The following is a 21,598-nucleotide window of genomic DNA, read 5'->3' on the forward strand; positions in this document are numbered from 1 at the left end:
CAACTTGATTTAACAACTTTATTTGGGTTTCATGTTTGATCATATTAACACACATCTATAGTATTTAGGCTATATACCGTACTAGCCATACATCCTGGACAAAGTTCTGAGGGACTCTGCCCTACGCTGTAATTTGCAGTCATGAATTAAAGCCTAGGTTTACAACATGTTTTAAGTATGGGGTAAATTATGAGGTAGCATATTTTCAATGCCCTACATACACATATCAAGCAATGAAAGAATTTGACCTGTTATTGGAACTGTGCAGCAGCTTACTCTGTTTACTGTGCAGCAGAGGGCATCAGTGAGTTGTTCCATCAGTCTGTCCTTCTCCATTCACTTTGATGTCATTATTAGTAAATCAACAGGGCATTCTCCCTCCATATTAAGGCATACATAAGATACATATACATAAGGTACATAAGATTAACAATGGCTGTTTTTACAGGAACAGTGGAAATCAACCTTTCTTATTCCTATTATCCATCCATTCTTGAGTCAGTCAGAGATGTTGTGCTTATCTTTTCTCCCAGTGTCAGGAGGACATGGTTCTCTCCCGCTCTCTCTGGTTGTACCCGAGCTCTGACGTCCTTTCACACCTTTCTTTATATCTCTTCTTCTGTTTCACTGAATCTGAGGCCCCTAACCAGGCTGCTCTACCTTCAAGATAAATGTTAGATTGGAATATGTACAGTTGAAGTCGGAAGTTTACATACACTTAGTCATTAAAACTCGTTTTTCAACCACTCTACACATTTCTTGTTAACAAACTATTGTTTTGGCAAGTCAGTTAGGACATCTACTTTGTGCATGACACAAGTAATTCTTCCCAAAAAATTTACATACAGATTATTTCAATAATAATTCATGATATCTAAATTCCAGTGGGTCAGAAGTTTACATACACTAAGTTGACTGTGCCTTTAAACAGCTTGGAAAATTCCAGAAAATTATGTCATGGCTTTAGAAGCTTCTGATAGGCTAATATACATCATTTGAGTCAATTGGGGGTGTACCTGTGGATGTATTTCAAGGCCTACCTTCAAACTCAGAGCCTCTTTGCTTGTCATCATGGGAAAATCATAAGAAATCAGCCAAGACCACAGAAAAAAAATTGTAGACCTCCACAAGTCTGGTTCATCCTTGGGAGCAATTTCCAAATGCCTGAAGGTACCACGTTCATCTGTACAAACAATAGTACGCAAGTGTAAACACCATGGGACCACACAGCCGTCATACCACTCAGGAAGTAGAAGTGTTCTGTCTCCTAGAGATGAATGTACTTTGGTGCGAAAAGTGCAAATCAATCCCAGAACAACAGCAAAGGACCTTGTGAAGATGCTGGAGGAAACAGGTACAAACGTATCTATATTTACACTAAAACGAGTCCTATATCAACATAACCTGAAAAGCAGCTAAGCAAGAAAGAAGCCACTGCTCCAAAACAGCCATAAAAAAGCCAGACTACGGTTTGCAACTGAACATGGGGACAAAGATTGTACTTTTTAGAGAAATATCCTCTGGTCTGATGAAACAAAAATAGAACTGTTTGACGATAATGACCATCATTATGTTTGGAGGAAAAAGGGGGATGCTTTCAAGCCAAAGAATACCATCCCAAACGTGAAGCAGCATCATCATGTGGGGGTGGTTTGCTGCAGGAGGGACTGGTGCACTTCACAAATAGATGGCATCATGAGGATGGAAAATGATGTGGATATATTGAAGCAACATCTCAAGACATCAGTCAGGAAGTTAAAGCTTGGTCGCAAATGGGTCTTCCAAATGGACAATGCATACATCCAAAGTTGTGGCAAAATGGCTTAAGGACAACAAAGTCAAGGTATTGTAGTGCCATCACAAAGCCCTGACCTAAATCCTATAGAAAATTTGTGGGCAGAACTGAAAAGGCGTGTGCGAGCAAGGAGGCCTACACACCAGACTCAGTTACACCAGCTCTGTCAGGAGGAATGGGCCAAAATTCACCCAACTTATTGTGGGGAGCTTGTGGAAGGCTACCCGAAATGTTTGACCCAAGTTAAACAATTTAAAGGCAATGCTACCAAATACTAATTGAGTGTATGTAAACTTCTGACCCAATGGGAATGTGATGAAAGAAATAAAAGCTGAAATAAATCATTCTCTACTATTATTCCTAAATTTCACATTCTTAAAATAAAGTGGTGATCCTAACTGACCTAAAACAGGGAATTTTTACTAGGATTAAATGTCAGGAATTGTGAAAAACGTATTTGTAATAAACGTATTTGTATTTGGCTAAGGTGTATGTAAACTTCGGACTTCAACTGTATGAGAGAGAGAGAGAGAGAGAGAGAGAGAGAGATTAGTGAGGGGTCAACCTTTTGTGTGTTACAGTAAGTGGAGAAGCCCCTGTAAAATAGTTTATTATGGTAAAGAACAGCCCTCCACTCCCTCCCTCCCCCCTCCTCTCTGATACTCACCCTCTCCACAGGACTGGGAGGAGACGGAACAGGAGGGGAGGTTTGGCTCTGAGACAGAATCCTCACTGTTACACAGAGATCACAACAACAGCATTCACCACCGTCATGTTTTAACACTTTGGAAAGCTAATACTGTATACAAGGTGCTATACAAATAATGTTTACAATTAAAACATAGTACTTGTGGCCGCATTTACTTTTTTATGTACATGGAAGGAAAAAAATTCATTGATCCCCTGCTGATTTTGTACGTTTGCCCACTTACAAAGAAATGATCAGTCTATAATTTAAATGGTAGGTTTACTTGAAAAGTGAGAGACAGAATAACAACAAAAAAATCCAGAAAAACGCATGTCAAAAATGTTATAAATTGATTTGCATTTTAATGAGGGAAATAAGTATTTGACCCCTCTGCAAAACATGACTTAGTACTTGGTGGCAAAACCCTTGTTGGCAATCACAGAGGTCAGACGTTTCTTGTAGTTGGCCACCAGGTTTGCACACATCTCAGGAGGGATTTTGTCCCACTCCTCTTTGCAGATCTTCGCCAAGTCATTAAGGTTTCGAGGCTGACATTTGGCAACTCGAACCTTCAGCTCCCTCCACAGATTTTCTATGGGATTAAGGTCTGGAGACTGGCTAGGCCACTCCAGGACCTTAATGTGCTTCTTCTTGAGCCACTCCTTTGTTGCCTTGGCCGTGTGTTTTGGGTCATTGTCATGCTGGAATACCCATCCACGACCCATTTTCAATGCCCTGGCTGAGGGAAGGAGGTTCTCACCCAAGATTTGATGGTACATGGCCCCGTCCATCGTCCCTTTGATGCGGTGAAGTTGTCCTGTCCCCTTAGCAGAAAAACACCCCCAAAGCGTAATGTTTCCACCTCCATGCTTGACGGATGGGATGGTGTTTTTGGGGTCATAGGCTGCATTCCTCCTCCTCCAAACTCGGTGAGTTGCGTTGATGCCAAAGAGCTCCATTTTGGTCTCATCTGACCACAACACTTTCACCCAGTAGTCCTCTGAATCATTCAGATGTTCATTGGCTAACTGCAGACGTGCATGTATATGTGCTTTCTTGAGCAGGGGGACCTTGCGGGCGCTGCAGGATTTCAGTCCTTCACGGCGTAGTGTATTACCAGTTGTTTTCTTGGTGACTATGGTCCCAGCTGCCTTGAGATCATTGACAAGATCCTCCCGTGTAGTTCTGGGCTGATTCCTCACCGTTCTCATGATCATTGCAACTCCATGAGGTGAGATCTTGCATGGAGCCCCAGGCTGAGGGAGATTGACAGTTCTTTTGTGTTTCTTCCATTTGTGAATAATCGCACCAACTGTTGTCACCTTCTCACCAAGCTGCTTGGCAATGGTCTTGTAGCCCATTCCAGCCTTGTGTAGGTCTACAATCTTGTACCTGACATCCTTGGAGAGCTCTTTGGTCTTGGCCATGGTGGAGAGTTTGGAATCTGATTGATTGATTGCTTCTGTGGACAGGTGTCTTTTATACAGGTAACAAGCTGAGATTAGGAGCACTCCCTTTAAGAGTATGCTCCTAATCTCAGCTCGTTACCTGTATAAAAGACACCTGGGAGCCAGAAATCTTTCTGATTGAGAGGGGGTCAAATACGTATTTCCCTCATTAAAATGCAAATCAATTTATAACATTTTTGACATGCGTTTTTCTAGATTATTTTGTTGTTATTCTGTCTCTCACTGTTCAAATAAACCTACCATTAAAATTATAGACTGATCATTTCTTTGTCAGTGGGCAAACGTACAAAATCAGCAGGGGATCAAATACTTTTTCCCCTCACTGTATAGCAAGTATATTATTGTGTTACACTAAAAATAGTCCCATTGGGGACAGGCATGGCTGACCTGTGAGAGATTGGGAGTGTGGGCGGTTGTCTGAACCCCCCAGAATTCTCCTCCTCACTACTAGCTAGCTCCTCCCACTGGCATCTTAAGGGAAGGAGACAGAACACAAGAGCTCTCAATCAAGTTCAATGAGGAAGTACTGTAACCAAATGAATTATATTTAGTTGTGTAACATTAGGTCACACATAAAGTAGTGAGGTTTCAGGTTATTGCGAAAACCATACAAACCAAAAGTGTTTATATAAAATGTATTCAGTAAACTGTATGGCTATGGCCAGTAAACATCAGACCAAGGGAGGAACAAACAGTGAGCTAACATTGTTTACATTGTCCTATTTTATCTCCTGAGCTTCTTTAGGATGTAGGCTACAGTACACAATTCTTCTCTTTCCGACAAACATCTTCCATATTGTTGATTCATTTCAAATAAGTCTTAATAGCCTAAAATGCAGTTATCCATCCACTGCAGTAGGCATTTAGAGCTCACCTGTTAGTGCTGGCATTGTGGTGTGTAAGCACTCTGTCTGATGGGGTGTCACTGTGAGCCTGTGGTGGAATAAGGACACACTTTTACCTGTCTACCAAAGCCCCAGTTATCAGTGAATATGGGTTAGACTTATTTTTTCCATTGTGGGACTGTTACTATCAATTCTGTAGAGTGTGTGTATGGGGGAACTTACAGAACGCGAGTTAGAGTGGGAGTATTTGGCCAGTATATCAGAGGGTCGTAAGGGGGCTTGTGGGGAAGGGCAGTGGGAGAAGGTGCTGTGTTTGGGAGGGAGGGGTGGAGCCAGGCGAGAGCTGGGGAATTGGTACTCTTCAGATGACATCTGCATCAGCGAGAGAGAGAGAGAGAGAGAGAGAGAGAGAGAGAGAGAGAGAGAGAGAGAGAGAGAGAGAGAGAGAGAGAGAGAGAGAGAGAGAGAGAGAGAGAGAGAGAGAGAGAGAGAGAGAGAGAGGGAGAGAAAGAGAGAGAGAGAGAGAGAGAGAGAGAGAGAGAGAGAGAGAGAGAGAGAGAGAGAGAGAGAGAGAGAGAGAGAGAGAGAGAGAGAGAGAGAGAGAGAGAGAGAGAGAGAGAGAGAGAGAGAGAGAGAGAGAGAGAGAGAGAGAGAGAGAGAGAGAGAGAGAGAGAGAGAGAGAGAGAGAGAGAGAGAGAGAGAGAGAGAGAGAGAGAGAGAGAGAGAGAGAGAGAGAGAGAGAGAGAGAGAGAGAGAGAGAGAGAGAGAGAGAGAGAGGGAGAGAGAGAGAGAGAGAGAGAGAGAGAGAGAGAGAGAGAGAGAGAGAGAGAGAGAGAGAGAGAGAGAGAGAGAGAGAGAGAGAGGGAGAGAGAGAGAGAGAGAGAGAGAGAGAGAGAGAGAGAGAGAGAGGGAGAGAGAGAGAGAGAGGGAGAGAGAGAGAGAGAGAGAGAGAGAGAGAGAGAGAGAGAGAGAGAGAGAGAGAGAGAGAGAGAGAGAGAGAGAGAGAGAGAGAGAGAGAGAGAGAGAGAGAGAGAGAGAGAGAGAGAGAGAGAGAGAGAGAGAGAGAGAGAGAGAGAGAGGGAGAGAGAGAGAGAGAGGGAGAGAGAGAGAGAGAGAGAGAGGGAGAGAGAGAGAGAGAGGGAGAGAGAGAGAGAGAGAGCGAGAGAGAGAGAGAGAGGGAGAGAGAGAGAGAGAGGGAGAAGGATGCAAGAGAAAGAACACTAAGAGACAGAGACAGTGAAAGAGAACCCCACATCACCCCCGCTCACAACCACACACAAACAAACACACCCTCTTCATATAGGCCAGTTTTTTCATGACTAGCTGTACATCCTCCAGGTCATCTTCATCTTCTTCTTCCTCGCTGACAGACAGGTAAGGCTCCACCAGGATGGACTCTGTCCCTCTGATGTCACAGCGACAGTATGGGCAGGTGTGTCCATCCGACTTCTGCAACACATGGAATGATCACACTTGGTTAAGCAGAATAAACATTATCTACACATCTGTACTGTATGTTAATGTGTAGAAACTCACGTGTCTGTGTACGTGTGTGTATTGTTGTATCAAATCAAATTACATATTTTATTTGTCGCATACTTCATAAACAACAGGTATAGACTAACAGTGAAATAGTTCCGGGCCCTTCCCATCAATGCAGAGAGAAAAATGATTGCTGTATGTCAAAAAGATCCCCGGGATGATGCAGTAATTTGGTTCGGTCAAAAGCATTCCTGAGCAGATGCATTTCCCATGCTGAAAGTACAATACCCATAATCATGTCCTTTCTGTGTGTTATTTGCATGAAGCTACACTTACAGTAAAGCAACTGGTTTAGCATATCAAATGAAGATTGAGCATTCTACCGTAGTTCACTTTGGTAAAAACTGGAGTATTCTGTTCAAATCTATTCTATTGTGTCTTCTTGGCCCCTGAAGTGTGACTGTGTGTGAGAGTGTGTGACCAGGTGAGGAGTGGAAACTCTATGGGTGAGTCTCCTCAGTGTGAGTGTAGCATGAGGAGGATGTAAGCTTCGGCTCACACAGGAAGTCCTAACCCACATGTTAGGACACGATGGTCCACAATACTGCTCTATGTGCTGCTACGCCGGTTCACCTATTGATGTGTAGTGGGCTGGCTCACTACAGACATTAACTGTCTGACCAAAAAACAATTCCACACAGCTAACCCAAATTGGCATGCTGATGATATATATGAATAAAAGAGGATGTGGCTGGGTGATGTCAGAGACATTGTGTGAGTGAACAATGTGTGGTTTGGCTTTGAGGGTTTTGTTGGTGACGTCGTCAATGACAGAGTAGGCATACCTGCCATCCTGTGAGGCAGGGTTGGCACAGCAGGTGTCCGCAGGGCTGGATGCGTGTGTCCTTGTCTCTCTCTGTACAGATCTTGCACAACTGGAAGGTACTACCCATCTCACAGTACATCTCATACTCATCCTCTGTGACTTTGACCCTGCTTCTCTGTGCTGGTTCACACAGACTGGTGAGGTCTGGGTTCACATCACGTCCGTCAGGGTAACGATAGCTGCAGACAAACACAACACAGAATTACACACATTATGCAAAACAATTACAGGCCTATGTAAATGTTGTGTGTTAGTGTTGGTCAGCTGTTTGTTCACCTGCATCCACCCACAACTTTTAATAACCCATCAGCACTCCTATTCCCAAGTCAAAATGTAGCTTACATTTGGTGTATCATTTTACTGCAAGAAATGCTTAGTTCTGCAAGAGTCAATATTAAGGCTATGTGAGAGGCCATATACCTACTGTTAGTGTCCAGATTTCAGTTCCCTTTTAACCCATCTGAACAGTAGGCTACAGTTCCTTTGACCTGCCATAGGCCTATTTGAAGTCCCCATCTTGTGACTGTCGGATTTGTATAGCATCTCACAATCATCACACATAAATCACATAACCGGCACTGCTATCATCCTCTTTTACCACCACCAAATCTTTCCCAACATTACTCCCTTCTCTTTATTTACAACTCTCCATTTTACAGCATTTCTCTTCTTGAATTTAACACCGACATTGTCCTTTTTGCCTCTGTGTATCGAAGTTAACTTGTTCTGCCAATCCCAAAACCATTTGGCAATTGGCGTGTAGACTATTTAGCGCTCGTACAGTTAGGCCCAGAAGCTTAGGCTTATGCTCTAAAGCCATTGCCGGAAGGCCTAACATAGTTAAATTAAAACCTCAATGTTTGTGGATTTTTTAAGGTATTGTTTTCTCTTTATTCAACCCGCCCGCCACCCAGCCACCCTTCATCCACACAATATTTAATAACCCTAATCCCACCCCACGTATATAACCACGGATACCTTTTTTTATGAGTCAACCCGCGCATCACTAGTGTGTGTGTCAGTGGAGGCTGCTGAGGGGAGAACGGCTCATAATAATGACCAGAATGAAATCATGTGTTTGATGTATTTGACACCGTTCCACTGATTACACTCCAGTCATTGCCACAAGCCTGTCCTCCCCAATTAAGGTTACACCAACCTCCTGCGGTGTGTCCATGAGCGTGTTTACTTACCAGCCCTCCCTGAAGCCCTGGATGAGGGCCTGGTAGAGAGGTGTATTCTGGGGGATCGTCTGTACGATGCCGCCATCACCAGTCACATGACCAATGGCCCACTGGCCCATTCGAGTGCAGCTCAGACGGAAGATGTAGCTGGACAGAGATACAGAGTTCACATGGAAACGTCTTTACTGGAGTTCATACAGATTTGACCATGAAATACAGATAACCGCCAAAATAAAGGAAACACCAACATAAAGTGTCTTAATAGGGCGTTGGGCCACCACGAGCCAGAACAGCTTCAATGCATCTTTGGAATAGATTTTACAAGTGTCTGGTAATCTATTGGAAGGATGCGACACCATTCTTCCACGAGAAATTCAATAATTTGGAATTTTGTTGATGGTGGTTGAAAACGGTGCCTCAGGCGCCTCTCCAGAATCTCCCATAAGCGTTCAATTAGGTTGAGATCTGGTGACTGAGATGGCCATAGCATATGGTTTACATTGTTTCCATGGTCATCAAACCATTCAGTGACTTCTCATGCCCTGTGGGTGTCATCTTATAGGGGCATAGCCATAGTCGCCAAAATAATGGGAAAAATAATGGCCTGCCCAGCATTTTTGTACATGACCCTAAGCATAATGGGATGTTAATTTCTTAATTAACTCAGGAACCACACCTATGTGGAAGCACCTTCTTTCACTATACTTTGTACCCCTCATTTCCTCAAGTGTTTCCATTATTTTGGCAGTTACCTCTACGGATCTAGGTATTATTCTTTACTATCACTATAATTATAATGTCAGTATTAAAAGTAATCACTGCAGATATTGTTGTAGGGTATGGTACACCTCCTCTCTTTTCTCCTGAGCCCCTCCTATCTCCCTGTTCCTTCCCAGTCATCTACTCTCTCTCGCCACACCCCAACCCATTCACCCCCAAACAATCTCTCCTGTCCTCACCTCCCGGGCCGGTGCAGGTAGTTTTGGAGGCGGGCTTTGACCTGGTCGTAGGTGAGGAAGGCCATGTAGCCGGGATGGGTCACTGCCAACTGGTTCCAGTTCCTCAGAAGAGACCTCCAGGGCTGACAGGAGAGGGGAGGACACATATACTATCAGTTTAAATATGTGTTATTTCTTTCCAGTTTGGAATGTTTTGGCTTTCTTTAGACAGTGGGAGAGAAAGAATGGGATAGACATCTTGGAAAGTGGCAGAATGCATATTCACTGAACACTATGTGAGGTGTCTAATTAACCATGATGTATGGCTACTTAGAACAGGGCTAAGATATATGGATCACATGTACCTGGAATAGCCTGGTGAAGATGTCAAACTCAAACACTGAGATGTAGTCGTTACAGGTGAGGTCTACAGTTGACTTTAGAGCCATGGACTCCATCCCCTCTTCAAAGCCATGGACCCTACGAAGATGCTGCTTAAAACTGCTCCACTGCACAATACACCTAGGAGAGAGTACGAGAGGAGGGGAGGAGAGGGAGAGAGGGGTGGGAGATAAAGGAAGAAGGAAAGTGAGAGAGAGAAAGAGAGTGAAAGTGAGAGGAATGAAAACCTGCCAAAAGATGATCAAAAATCGCAAGTGGAGGAACAGAATACTTTTCACAAGACTAGAAAAAGACTGTGCCTGCACTACCGGTCAAAAGTTTTAGAACACCTACTCATTCAAGGGTTTTCCTTTATTTTTACTATTTTCTACATTGGAATCATGTAGTAAACAAAATAATGTAGTAAACAAATCAAAATATATTTTATATTTCAGATTCTTCAAATAGCCACCATTTCCTTGATGACAGCTTTGCACACTCTTGGCATTCTCTCAATCAGCTTCATGAGGTAATCACCAAGAATGCATTTCAATTAACAGGAGTGCCTTCTTAAAAGTTAATTTGAGGAATTTCTTTCCTTCTTAATGGATTTGAACCAATAATTTGTGTTGTGACAAGGTAGGGGTTGCATATATATATTATGGCAAGAACAGCTCAAATAAGCAAAGAGAAATGACAGTCCATCATTACTTCAAGACATGAAGGTCAGTCAATACGGAACATTTCAAGAACTTTGAAAGTTTCTTCAAGTGCAGTCGCAAAAACCATCAAGCGCTATGATTAAAGTGGCTCTCATGAGGTCCGCCACAGGAATGGATGACCCAGAGTTACCTCTGCTGCAGAGGATAAGTTCATTAGAGTTACCAGCCTCAGAAATTGCAGCCCAAATAAATGCTTCACTGAGTTCAAGTAACAGACACATCTCAACATCAACTGTTCAGAGGAGACTGTGTGAATCAGGCCTTCATGGTCGAATTGCTGCAAAGAAACCATTGCTAAAGGACACCAATAAGAAGAATAGACTTGCTTGGAGATTTTTGGTTCCAACCTGCCGTGTCTTTGTGAGACGCGGTGGGGGTGAACGGATGATCTTCACATGTATATTCCCCACTGTAAAGCATTGAGGAGAAGGTTGAGATGTTGAGATGTTTTGGAATGAGTCGGACTGCAGACTGAAGGAAAAGCAGCCAACAAGTGCTCAGCATGTGTGGTAACTCCTTCTAGACTGTTGGAAAGCATTCTAGGTGAAGCTGGTTGAGAGAATGTCAAAGCTGTCATCAAGTCAAAGGTGATCATTTGAAGAATCTCAAATATAAAATATATTTAGATTTTTTTTGGTTCCTACATGATTCCATGTGTTATTTCATAGTTTTGATTTCTTCACTATTATTCTACAATGTAGAAAATAGAAAAAAGAAGAAAAAAAACCTTGAATGAGTAGGTGTTCTCAAACTTTTGACCAGTAGTGTATATACAAATAGACTGTTCCTATTTGTGGAATGTTCTGTCAAGTCCACGTCCCTTATTCCATTCTAGTTCCACTGTTACCCCACCCAACACTCACTTGTTTCCAAATGCTCGCCTCCAGAACTCTCCGGCCTCTGTCTTAGTCAGCCTGTAGGTGTCGCCTTGAAAGCGCCCCTCGGGAAACATGGCCCTCAGCTCCCAGAGCATGTGACTGAAGAGCAGGGACAGCTTGGTCAAGTTTCTCCTGTGAATAACAGAAAATAACATTAAGCTATTCTGAGCTTTTTACAATGTATCAACTAGGGTGATAAGGGTAGGCTTTCTGGTCCATAACTTAAAATGCAACAGTGGCAGCTAGAATGAAAGTAAACTTTAGATCTCATAGAGATAATGGGCATTGTACCCTCTAACAAGCAGTAATGTATCCCTCTCTTTCTCTCTCTCTCAATTCAATTCCATTTAAGGGGCTTTATTGGCATAGGAAACATGTTTACATTGCCAAAGCAAGTGAAATAGATCATAAACAGATAATAAAAATGAACAGTAAACATTACAGTCACAAAGGTTCCAAAATTATAAAGACATTTAAAATGTCATATTATGTCTATATACAGTGTTGTAATGATGTGCAAATAGGGAAAATGGGGAAAATAATTATACATAAATATAGGTTTTATTTACAATGGTGTTTGTTCTTCACTAGCTGCCCTTTTCTTGTAGCAACAGGTCACAAATCCTGCTGCTGTGATTGCACACTGTGGTATTTCACCCAGTACATATGGGAGTTTATCAAAATTGGGTTTGTTTTTGATTTCTTCGTGGGTCTGTGTAATTTGAGGGAAATAAGTGTCTCTAATATGTCATACATTTGGCAGGAGGTTAGGAAGTGCAGCTCAGTTTCCACCTCCTTTTGTGGGCAGTGTGCACATAGACTGTCTTCTCTTGAGAGCCAGGTCTGCCTTTGGTGGCCTTTCTCAATAGCAAGGCTATGCTCACTGAGTCTGTACATTGTCAAAGATTTCCTTAATTCTGGGTCAGTCACAGTGGTCAGATATTCTGCCATTGTGTACTCTCTGTTTAGGGCCAAATAGCAAATAAGTGTCTCTAATATGTCATACATTTGGCAGGAGGTTAGGAAGTGCAGCTCAGTTTCCACCTCCTTTTGTGGGCAGTGTGCACATAGACTGTCTTCTCTTGAGAGCCAGGTCTGCCTTTGGTGGCCTTTCTCAATAGCAAGGCTATGCTCACTGAGTCTGTACATTGTCAAAGATTTCCTTAATTCTGGGTCAGTCACAGTGGTCAGATATTCTGCCATTGTGTACTCTCTGTTTAGGGCCAAATAGCAATATAGTTCGCTTTGTTTTTTTGTAAATTTTTTCCAATGTGTCAAGCAATTATCTTTTTGTTTTCTCATGATTTGGTTGCAGTCTAATTGTGTTGCTGTCCTGGGGCTCTGTGGCATCTGTTTGTGTTTGTGAACAGAGCCTGCTTAGGGGGCTCTTCTCCAGGTTCATTTCTCTGTAGGTGATGGCTTTGTTATGGAAGGTTTGGGAATCACTTCCATTAGGTGGTTGTTGAATTTAACGGCTATTTTCTGGATTTTGATCATTAGCGGGTATTGGCCTAATTCTGCTCTACATACATTATTTGGTGTTTTACTTTGTACACTGAGGATATTTTTGCTTAACTCTGCATGCAGAGTCTCAATTTGGTGTTTGTCCCATTTTGTGAATTCTTGGTGGGTGAGCGGACCCCAGACCTCACAAACATAAAGGGCAATGGGTTCTATATCCGATTCAAGTACTTTTAGCCAGATCCTAATTGGTATGTCGAATTTTATGTTCCTTTTGATGGCATAGAATGCCCTTTTTGCCTCGTCTCTCAGATCGTTCACAGCTTTGTGGAAGTTACCTGTGGCGCTGATGTTTAGGCCGAGGTATGTATAATTTTTTTGTGTGCTGTAGGGCTGCGGTGTCTAGATGGAATTTGTATTTGTGGTCCTGACAACTGGACCTTTTTTGGAACACCATTACTTTTGTCTTACTGAGATTTTCTGTCAGGGTCCAGGTCTGACAGAATCTGTGCAGAAGATCTAGATGCTGCTGTGGGCCCTCCTTGATTAGGGACAGAAGCACCAGATCATCAGCAAAGAGTAGACATTTGACTTCAGATTCTAGTAGGGTGAGGCCGGTGGCTGCAGACTGTTCTAGTGCCCTCGCCAATTCGTTGTTATATATATTGAAGAGGGTGGGACTTAAGATGTAACCCTGTCTCACCCCCCAACACTGTGGAAATAAATGTGTGTGTTGTCTGCCAATTTTAACTGCACCCTTGATGTTTGTGTACATGGAGTTTATAATGTTGTATATTTTTCCCTCAACACCACTTTCAATCAATTTGTATAGCAGACCCTGATGCCAAATTGAGTTAAAAGCTTTTTTGAAATTAACAAAGCATGAGAAGACTTTGCCTTTGTTTTGTTTTGTTTTTTTGTCAATTAGGGTGTGCAGAGTGAATACGTGGTCTGTCGTATGGTAATTTGCTAAATAGCCTATTTGACATTTGCTCAGAATATTGTTTTTGCTGATGAAATATAAGAGTCTGCTGTTAATGATAATGCAGAGGATTTTCCCAAGGTTGCTGTTGACGCATATCCCCCGGTAGTTATTGGGGTCAAATTTGTCTCCATTTTTGTGGATTGGGGTGATCAGTCCTTGGTTCCAAATATTGAGGAAGATGCCAGAGCTGAGGATGATGTTTAAGAGTTTAAGTATAGCCAATTGGAATTTGTGGTCTGTATATTTGATAATTTAATTTAGGATACCATCAACTCCACAGGCCTTTTTGGATTGGAGGGTTTGTATTTTGTCCTGCAGTTCATTCAATGTCATTGGTGACGAGTGGGTTCCGGTAGTCTTTAATAGTTGATTCTAAGATTTGTATTTGATCATGTATATATTTTTGCAGTTTGTTCTTTGTTATAGAGCCAAAAAGATTGGAGAAGTGGTTTATCCACACATCTCCATTTTGGATAGATAACTCTTCGTGTTGTCATTTGTTTAGTTTTTCAATTTTCCCAGAAGTGGTTAGATTCTATGGATTCTTCAATTACATTGAGCTGATTTCTGACGTGCTCTCTCTCTCTCTCTCTCTCTCTCTCTCGCTATGTTACACACACACAGGTACACTCGTGCTTGTACAAACAGGATGTCACAGTCTTGCTCTTCCTGTCCTTGTTCGTGTTGTGCCGCAGAAACAGAATTTTCCGTTAGCAACTTGACCAACCAATAAGACACTCAAAAGTTACTGAGTGGTTCTTCCCTTGTGTGTGTATCTATTATCAGCCTGCCAGGGACAGTAACGATCCGGCCATAAACCTCTTACTGTGTGTTCCAATCACCGTCTCAACCATTCTCTCATCTCTTTGGCTGTACGGGCAGTTGAGAGCAGGACTGAAGTTTCCATCCTTAACTAACCTGGTTGACCATGTTCATTTCTTACTTTCCACCACACTCATTCACTGCATCCTGTCTACAGTTGAGCTCAATGGTGTGTGTAAAGCATAGCAACTTCTTATTGGAAAGAAAGAGCTCACATGACATTGATTCTGTACCTACAGTACGTATGACAGTACTATGTGCCTGCCTCTCACTGAAGACCAACAAGGCGACAGTGCATGTGGCATAGTTACCGGTTTTTGCAATAGACTATTATCACTAATGTAATATACTGGTAGCTGTTACTTATTGTTGCAACAATCGTGGTTAATTGCAATTGCACCTGCAGGGACTTGCTACTGCTTGTCAAAGCCAAAGCAACACCACATTGACTCAATGGCAATTTCCCTGCCATTGAATTTAGCTTTATAGCAAACTACGGCATTTTACCCAGGCATGGGCGGTGTGTAAAAACGTTGAAGAACAGAGAAACATCTATATTTGTTTGTGTGTTGCTTTCCATGAACAGAGAAGGGTTTGAAGGGCGAGTAGGAGGTTTGAATGGTTATTTCATTGTATGTGGGTGTTATTAATATAAACTAACAATAATCTGCCTCTCTCAGTTGTTTATTTAAACTTTTGTTATGACATGGCATAATGAAAATTAATGTTATTTCATGATACACACATTCTGTAGATTCAGAGAGCAAAATACAGATGACAAGGAGCAAAGGGAATAACAGTTATGTTAAGACTTGCCGGTCCGGCTGTACTGCACTGCACTGAACATGCATCCTTAGCCAAGCCCTGTTCTTCTTACCAATAGTGAGATTCAGCATTTTGGAAAAATTACACATAGCTCATAGCTTTTTCTTGACTTCACAGATAATACAGACTTTTTTGTATTATTGTAAAAATGTTATGTGTTTAGCGTTAGATCGGAAGTTTACATACACTTAGGTTGGAGTTATTAAAACTCGTTTTTCAACCACTCCACAAATTTCTTGTTAACAAACTATAGTTTTGGCAAGTTGGTCAGGACATCTACTTTGTGCATGACACAAGTAATTTTTCCAACAATTGTTTACAGACAGATTATTTCACTTATAATTCACTGTATCACAATTCCAGTGGGTCAGAAGTTAACATACACTAAGTTGACTGTGCCTTTAAACAGCTTGGAAAATTCCAGAAAATTATGTCATGGCTTTAGAAGCTTCTGATAGGCTTATTGACATCATTTGAGTCAGTTGGAGGTGTACCTGTGGATGTATTTCAAGGCCTACCTTCAAACTCAGTGCCTCTTTGCTAGACATAATGGGAAAATCAAAAGAAATCAGCCAAGACCTCAGAAAATAAATTGTAGACCTCCACAAGTCTGGTTCATCCTTGGGAGCAATTTCCAAACACCTGAAGGTACAACGTTCATCTGTACAAACAATAGTACGCAAGTATAAACACCATAGGACCACACAGCCATCATACCGCTCAGGAAGGAAATGCATTCTGTCTCCAAGAGATGAACGTACTTTGGTGCGAAAGGTGCAAATCAATCCCAGAACAACAGCAAAGGACCTTGTGAAGATGCTGGAGGAAATAGGTACAAAAGTATCTATATCCACAGTAAAACGAGTCCTATATCAACATAACCTGAAGGGCCGTTCAGCAAGGAAGAAGCCACTGCTTCAAATCCGCCATAAAAAAGCCAGACTACGGTTTGCAACTGCACATGGGGACAAAGATTGTACTTTTTGGAGAAATATCCTCTGGTCTGATGAAACAAAAATAGAACTGTTTGCCCATAATGACCATCATTATGTTTGGAGGAAAAAGAGGGAGGCTTGCAAGCCAAAGAATACCATCCCAACTGTGAAGCACGGGAGTGGCAGCATCATCATGTGTGGGTGCTTTGCTGCAGGAGGGACTGGTGCACTTCACAAAATAATGTGGATATATTGAAGCAACATCTCAAGACGTCAGTCAGGAAGTTAAAGCTTAGTCACAAATGGGTCTTCCAAATGGACAATGACCCCAAGCATACATCCAAAGTTGTGGCAAAATGGCTTAAGGACAACAAAGTCAAGGTATTGGAGTGGCCATCACAAAGCCCTGACCTCAATCCTGTAGAACATTTGTGGGCAGAACTGAAAAAGTTTGTGCGAGCAAGGAGGCCTACAAACCTGACTCAGTTACACCAGCTCTGTCAGGAGGAATGGGCCAACATTCACCCAACTTATTGTGGGAAGCTTGTGGAAGGCTACCCGAAACATTTCACCCAAGTTAAACAATTTAAAGGCAATGCTACCAAATACTAATTGAGTGTATGTAAACTTCTGACCCGCTGGGAATGTGATGAATGAAAAAAAGCAGAAATAAATCATTCTCTCTACTATTATTCTGACATTTCACATTCTTAAAATAAAGTGGTGATCCTAACTGACCTAAAACAGATCATTTTTACTAGGATTAAATGTCAGGAATTGTGAAAAACCAAGTTTAAATGTATTTGGCTAAGGTGTACGTAAACTTCCGACTTCAACTGTATAATTGAGAAATATTTGTTTAATTTTGTACTTTGAGTAATTAACAAATGTAAGAAACAATATTAAAACATTTCCAAATTTATAAAGAAGATACAATATTTACATTATTTTGTTCATGATTGTCTTTAAAACACCACCCTGAAACGTCTCAGAGAACCAGACTGCCTTTCTCCATGGCCCGTATATCCCAGAGAGTTGTTGCGATCACCCAGTTTCACCCAGTTACTATTAGCATGATAAAGCCTCAGGTCCACTTCATTGTCTCTCTGAGACATTAGTAGTCTCAACGGAACAGAGGTTTGGTTCCAAACACTGAGTCACTCAGATACATTTCTTCCCAAAATACCCACCTTAAAAACTGCACAACTACTGCACAACTACTAAATAACTAAATGTATCTGCAGTAGCGCGAACCTAAATGCCATATTGATTCTGTGTTTATGTTTTAAGACAGCCGACTTGAAGGAACTGGGAATGGTCATTTTTGTCTCGCTGGTACTATAACTGGATGTTAATGGTTGCTCAGGTCTATTTGTGTCATTGTGGTTCTGCTCTGTCTCTGGCTGTGCTCCATAATTCACTTACTGTACATATCAAGTCTAATGCCAACCAAGTCCTTATGAATTTGCCAATCTAATACTATGCATTTTAATTTTCCTAGTTGGCCTTAGTTACTTGAGAATTGATTTGAATATTGGCCATTGAGAATATTGGCGCAAAGTCTGTGTCATGGTGCTGGTGGAGTCAGATATCTCGGACACATGCCCTGCCCTTGACCCCACAGCTGATTTATTTGTCTTAGTAAAGGTCAGCCCTTTTTGGGGTGAAAAGGTCAACATCCTAAAATGTACTCTAAATCAATGGTATCCTCAGGGTTCAATTTCTGGTATAATAGTCTTGTAGCCTACAGATGCATAATGTTTTTTGAGTAGTAATTGTTTCACTTTTATGGATATAAAAAAGTATTCATGTTTATTCATGCTAGATTAAAAGTGAATGAGGAGAGCAAAAACCATGTCAACAATGTGCAGTGTTGGGGTGTAGTGAACTACATGTAGTTCAACTAGTAATTTAACTACATTTAGCAGTAACTTGGTGGTAGTTGAACTCAATTCAAATATTGGTAGTGTTTTTAGTAGTGAATTACTTTGTGATGTAGCTAACTATTGGGACTAGACACTTTTTATTTGGAAAAGGAAAATAATATACAGGTGTAGTAGGCAATCATTTCCTTCCTTTTTCGTCATCAGACCAGCCTAATTCTCACTTCAAACATAGTTTTGTGTTTAATAGGCTTAATTACACATTCTGTTAACATATGACCCCAAAGTGATCTGTTCTTGCAATTTGTAGTCTATGACATTTCAGAATTAGATATTAGAATTTGGATGTAGTGAACTATACTGAGTGTACAAAACATTTAGCTCTGACCAGGTGAATCCAGGTGAAAGCTATGATCCCTTATTGATGTCACCTGTTAAATTCACTTCAATCAGTGTAGATGAAGGGGATGAGACAGATTAAAGAAGGATTTTTAAGTCTTGAGACAATTGAGACACGGATTGTGTATGTGTGCCATTCAGCGGGTGAATGGGCAAGACAAAAGATTTAAGAGCGTTTGAACGGGGTATGGTAGTAGGTGTCAGGCGCACCGCTTTGAGTGTGTCAAGAACTGCAACGCTGCTGAGTTTTTCACGCTCAACAGTTTCCCGTGTGTATCAAAAATGGTCCACCACCCAAAGGACATCCAGCCAACTTCTTACAACTGTGGGAAGCATTGGGGTCAATATGGGCCAGCATCCTTGTGGAATGCTTTAAACACCCTGTAGAGTCCATACCCCAAAGAATTGAGGCTGTCTGAGGAACACCTTTCTTCAATATTAGGAAGGTGTTAGGAAGGTGTTCCTAATGTTTTGTACACTGTGTCCATATTGGGAAATATTTCATAGTTTAGAATTGCTAGACAAAGTTCTCTGTACGGACTAAAAGTCCTGTTTTGTCCTGACACAGTATGAGCATCTGGCATTGCCAAAAGAGCTTGGCAGGCTTTATGTAAAATTATTGTGGAGTGTGTTTAAGATTTTTATTTGGGGTTACAGACTATCCTATATAGTCATTTACTTGTGATTAGAACTGACAAATCTAATAAACAATTAGAAAATGGGTTGTCAGGCTTGGCAATAGGTCTGTGCTAGATAACAAAACTACCCTATCTGGTAGTCACATCATCGTGGCGAACATCATGTCTCCCAGCCTGGACTGAAATCTCCCCCTGGCTCCTCACATGGCATGAACGTATGCAGCCTGTCTGCTAGACTATACACTACAGACAGGATATCACTGTAAACTTGGGCCAGCATCCCTGTGGAACGCTTTCGACCCCTTGTAGAGTCCATTACCTGACGAATTGAAGCTGTTCTGAGGGCAAAAGGGGGTGCAACTTAATATTTGGAAGGTGTTCCTAATGTTTTATACTCTCTGTAGTAAACTGTATTTTCTTAACGGTAGCTTTAGTGTAGCTTAATTTCTTCTAGTGTAAAATAATTGGTAGCTTGGTAAACTATATTTTTAGAGTATCTTCCCCAACACTGACAATGCGTATGATTATTGGATTAAGCACCAAATCCTAACTGGAGACACATGCAGGTAACTTTCTGAGCCGTTTGAGTTTTTACAAAGATATCGCTTACGACCCCATATATCAAGTTATGGTCCGGCCCTTGTTGTTCTCTCTCACCTGTAGCTGGACATCTCCTCGAACATCTTATCGCGCCCCTCTTTAAACAGCAGCACGGCCCGGTTAGTCTTATCCAGCAGGTGTCTTGCATGGATCCTCAGGTACTCCCCCTCGTCCCCCCGGGGGGCCTGCCCCCTCGATGCAGGCCCCCTGTACGGCTCCCACACCTGGGTGAGGTGCGTGGCTGTCTCTGAGACCACCTCGGGGAGGTATGGGGGGCTGTTCCTCAGGCCCAGCCTGGGGTTGGTACACAGCCGATGCAGCTTCTCCAGCCTCTTCAAGGCCTTGTCCACCTGCCGCCGGTCAGAGGCACTGGGCGGCTGGGAAGTGGATTTCAGGCTCCGGTCAGATCCTAGCCCATTCCCTCCAGTGGCCATTGTCCTGAGGAGGGATTCCTGGTTGTGGTGTGTTAGTCCGAGTGGGATCTGTTCAGTGCAGCCTGGCGGTTTGTGTCTGGCAGCCCTATCTGTGACAGTTGAATGAGGGAGTGGTCTAGATGTCTGTCATGTATGGCATGGACGGCTTAGTAAATGTTGTCATTGTATCTTTATGGTTGACAGCTTGAGTTGAAAAGAGCACACTTTATCCAATATATCTTCACCAGTGTTCCTCAGTAATCCAAAGAATAATCCAATGAAATCCGGTAATCCAGATAGGGGCAGAGTGCCAGAATATACCATAGTCCAACAAGAATGGAGACAACTGCTGTGGATTAGAAAGAATGGAGGTGAAACGTCTTGTCCAGAAAAGTGCAAACAAATAATCTCTCAAAACTGTTTACAAACAATCTTTCAAAAATGTTGGTTTTTCAAGTCTGCATTCATAAAATCCTCAATTCATAAATCCTCAATTTCTTTGGTCAGTTCTCCAGAAGTAGCCAATATTTTTTAGAAACAGTCTCTTTCCCGTTCAGTCTGTAAAGAGAAAGTGTAAAGAGAAAACCCTGAAAGAGAGAGAGCAAGGGAGGGCAGAACAAGACATACAAATAACCACTCACCCTTCCTAAACTATCTCAACACCTCTCCTCCCCTGTTCTCTCCTCCCCTTCTTACTCAACATTTTACGCTCTTGTGCCCAGCCACTATCTCTCCCCCCAAGTGGCGTAACTCTCTCTGATTTCATCTACAACATACAAATGGTGTCTCAGATATAGACCCCAGGCTCTCTTTGCAGCACAACGGAAACTTTTTTATGTCTCAGTCTGACTCTGGCTGGCCCCTCTCTCTCTCTCTCTCTCTCTTTGTTTTGTGTCACTTGTTCATGCTCTCTCTCTCTCTCTTTGTTTTGTGTCACTTTTTATGCTCTCTCTCTCTTTCTTTGATGTTCTTCCTGGTTTGCAGCCAGACAAACAGGTTTGTAGTCTTTGTGTGTGAAGGTGGAGTGAGGCTGAGATAGGTTTGGGCTTAGAGGTAACTGATTACTAAGAAAGGAGGGGGGAAGAGGAAACAGGGAATACCCACAAGGAGAGTGTGTCGTGTAGAGAGTGGTATAAAAAGAGAGTATAAAAAGAGAGAGAGAGGAAGAGAGAGAGTAGTGGAAACTTATAGTGATTAGATGTCACAAAGATGAAGAGCATTGCGCTACAGGATGTATGTGAAGTCATCGCACTGCAGGTCAAGGCCCAGTGATGTTTCATGTGTAAAGCAGCCCTCAACTGCTGTCTTCCCTTTGTGAGACTGTGGGACCAAGCAGAATTTAACTGTTAGCACCATATTCTTCTCTGTT

At 42.1% G+C, this 21,598-nt stretch overlaps 1 protein-coding gene across 4 annotated transcripts; it reads right to left on the reverse strand.

Annotated features, from left to right (window-relative positions):
• Positions 1-4: 4 nt before the first annotated feature.
• Positions 5-21,091, reverse strand: cblc (Cbl proto-oncogene C, E3 ubiquitin protein ligase). 4 transcript variants are annotated; one of them, XM_014155423.2, is made up of 13 exons: positions 20,871-21,091; positions 19,874-20,578; positions 11,254-11,400; positions 9,653-9,809; positions 9,309-9,430; positions 8,359-8,496; positions 7,125-7,344; positions 6,088-6,246; positions 5,020-5,169; positions 4,827-4,885; positions 4,340-4,423; positions 2,463-2,527; positions 5-660 (listed from the first exon to the last, which is right to left on the reverse strand). In XM_014155423.2, exons 2-13 carry the CDS (start codon positions 20,248-20,250, stop codon positions 536-538), a joined length of 1,803 nt encoding a protein of 600 aa, XP_014010898.2. In that variant the 5' UTR covers positions 20,251-20,578; positions 20,871-21,091; the 3' UTR covers positions 5-535. The 4 variants fall into 4 exon arrangements, with proteins under 4 accessions (XP_014010898.2, XP_014010904.2, XP_014010888.2 ...); XM_014155429.2 differs by having other exon boundaries at positions 19,874-20,575; positions 20,871-21,090; XM_014155413.2 differs by having other exon boundaries at positions 19,874-21,091.
• Positions 21,092-21,598: the final 507 nt, after the last annotated feature.

The sequence above is a fragment of the Salmo salar genome, chromosome ssa02 (genome assembly GCF_905237065.1).
Source record: "Salmo salar chromosome ssa02, Ssal_v3.1, whole genome shotgun sequence".
Lineage (NCBI taxonomy): Eukaryota > Metazoa > Chordata > Actinopteri > Salmoniformes > Salmonidae > Salmo > Salmo salar.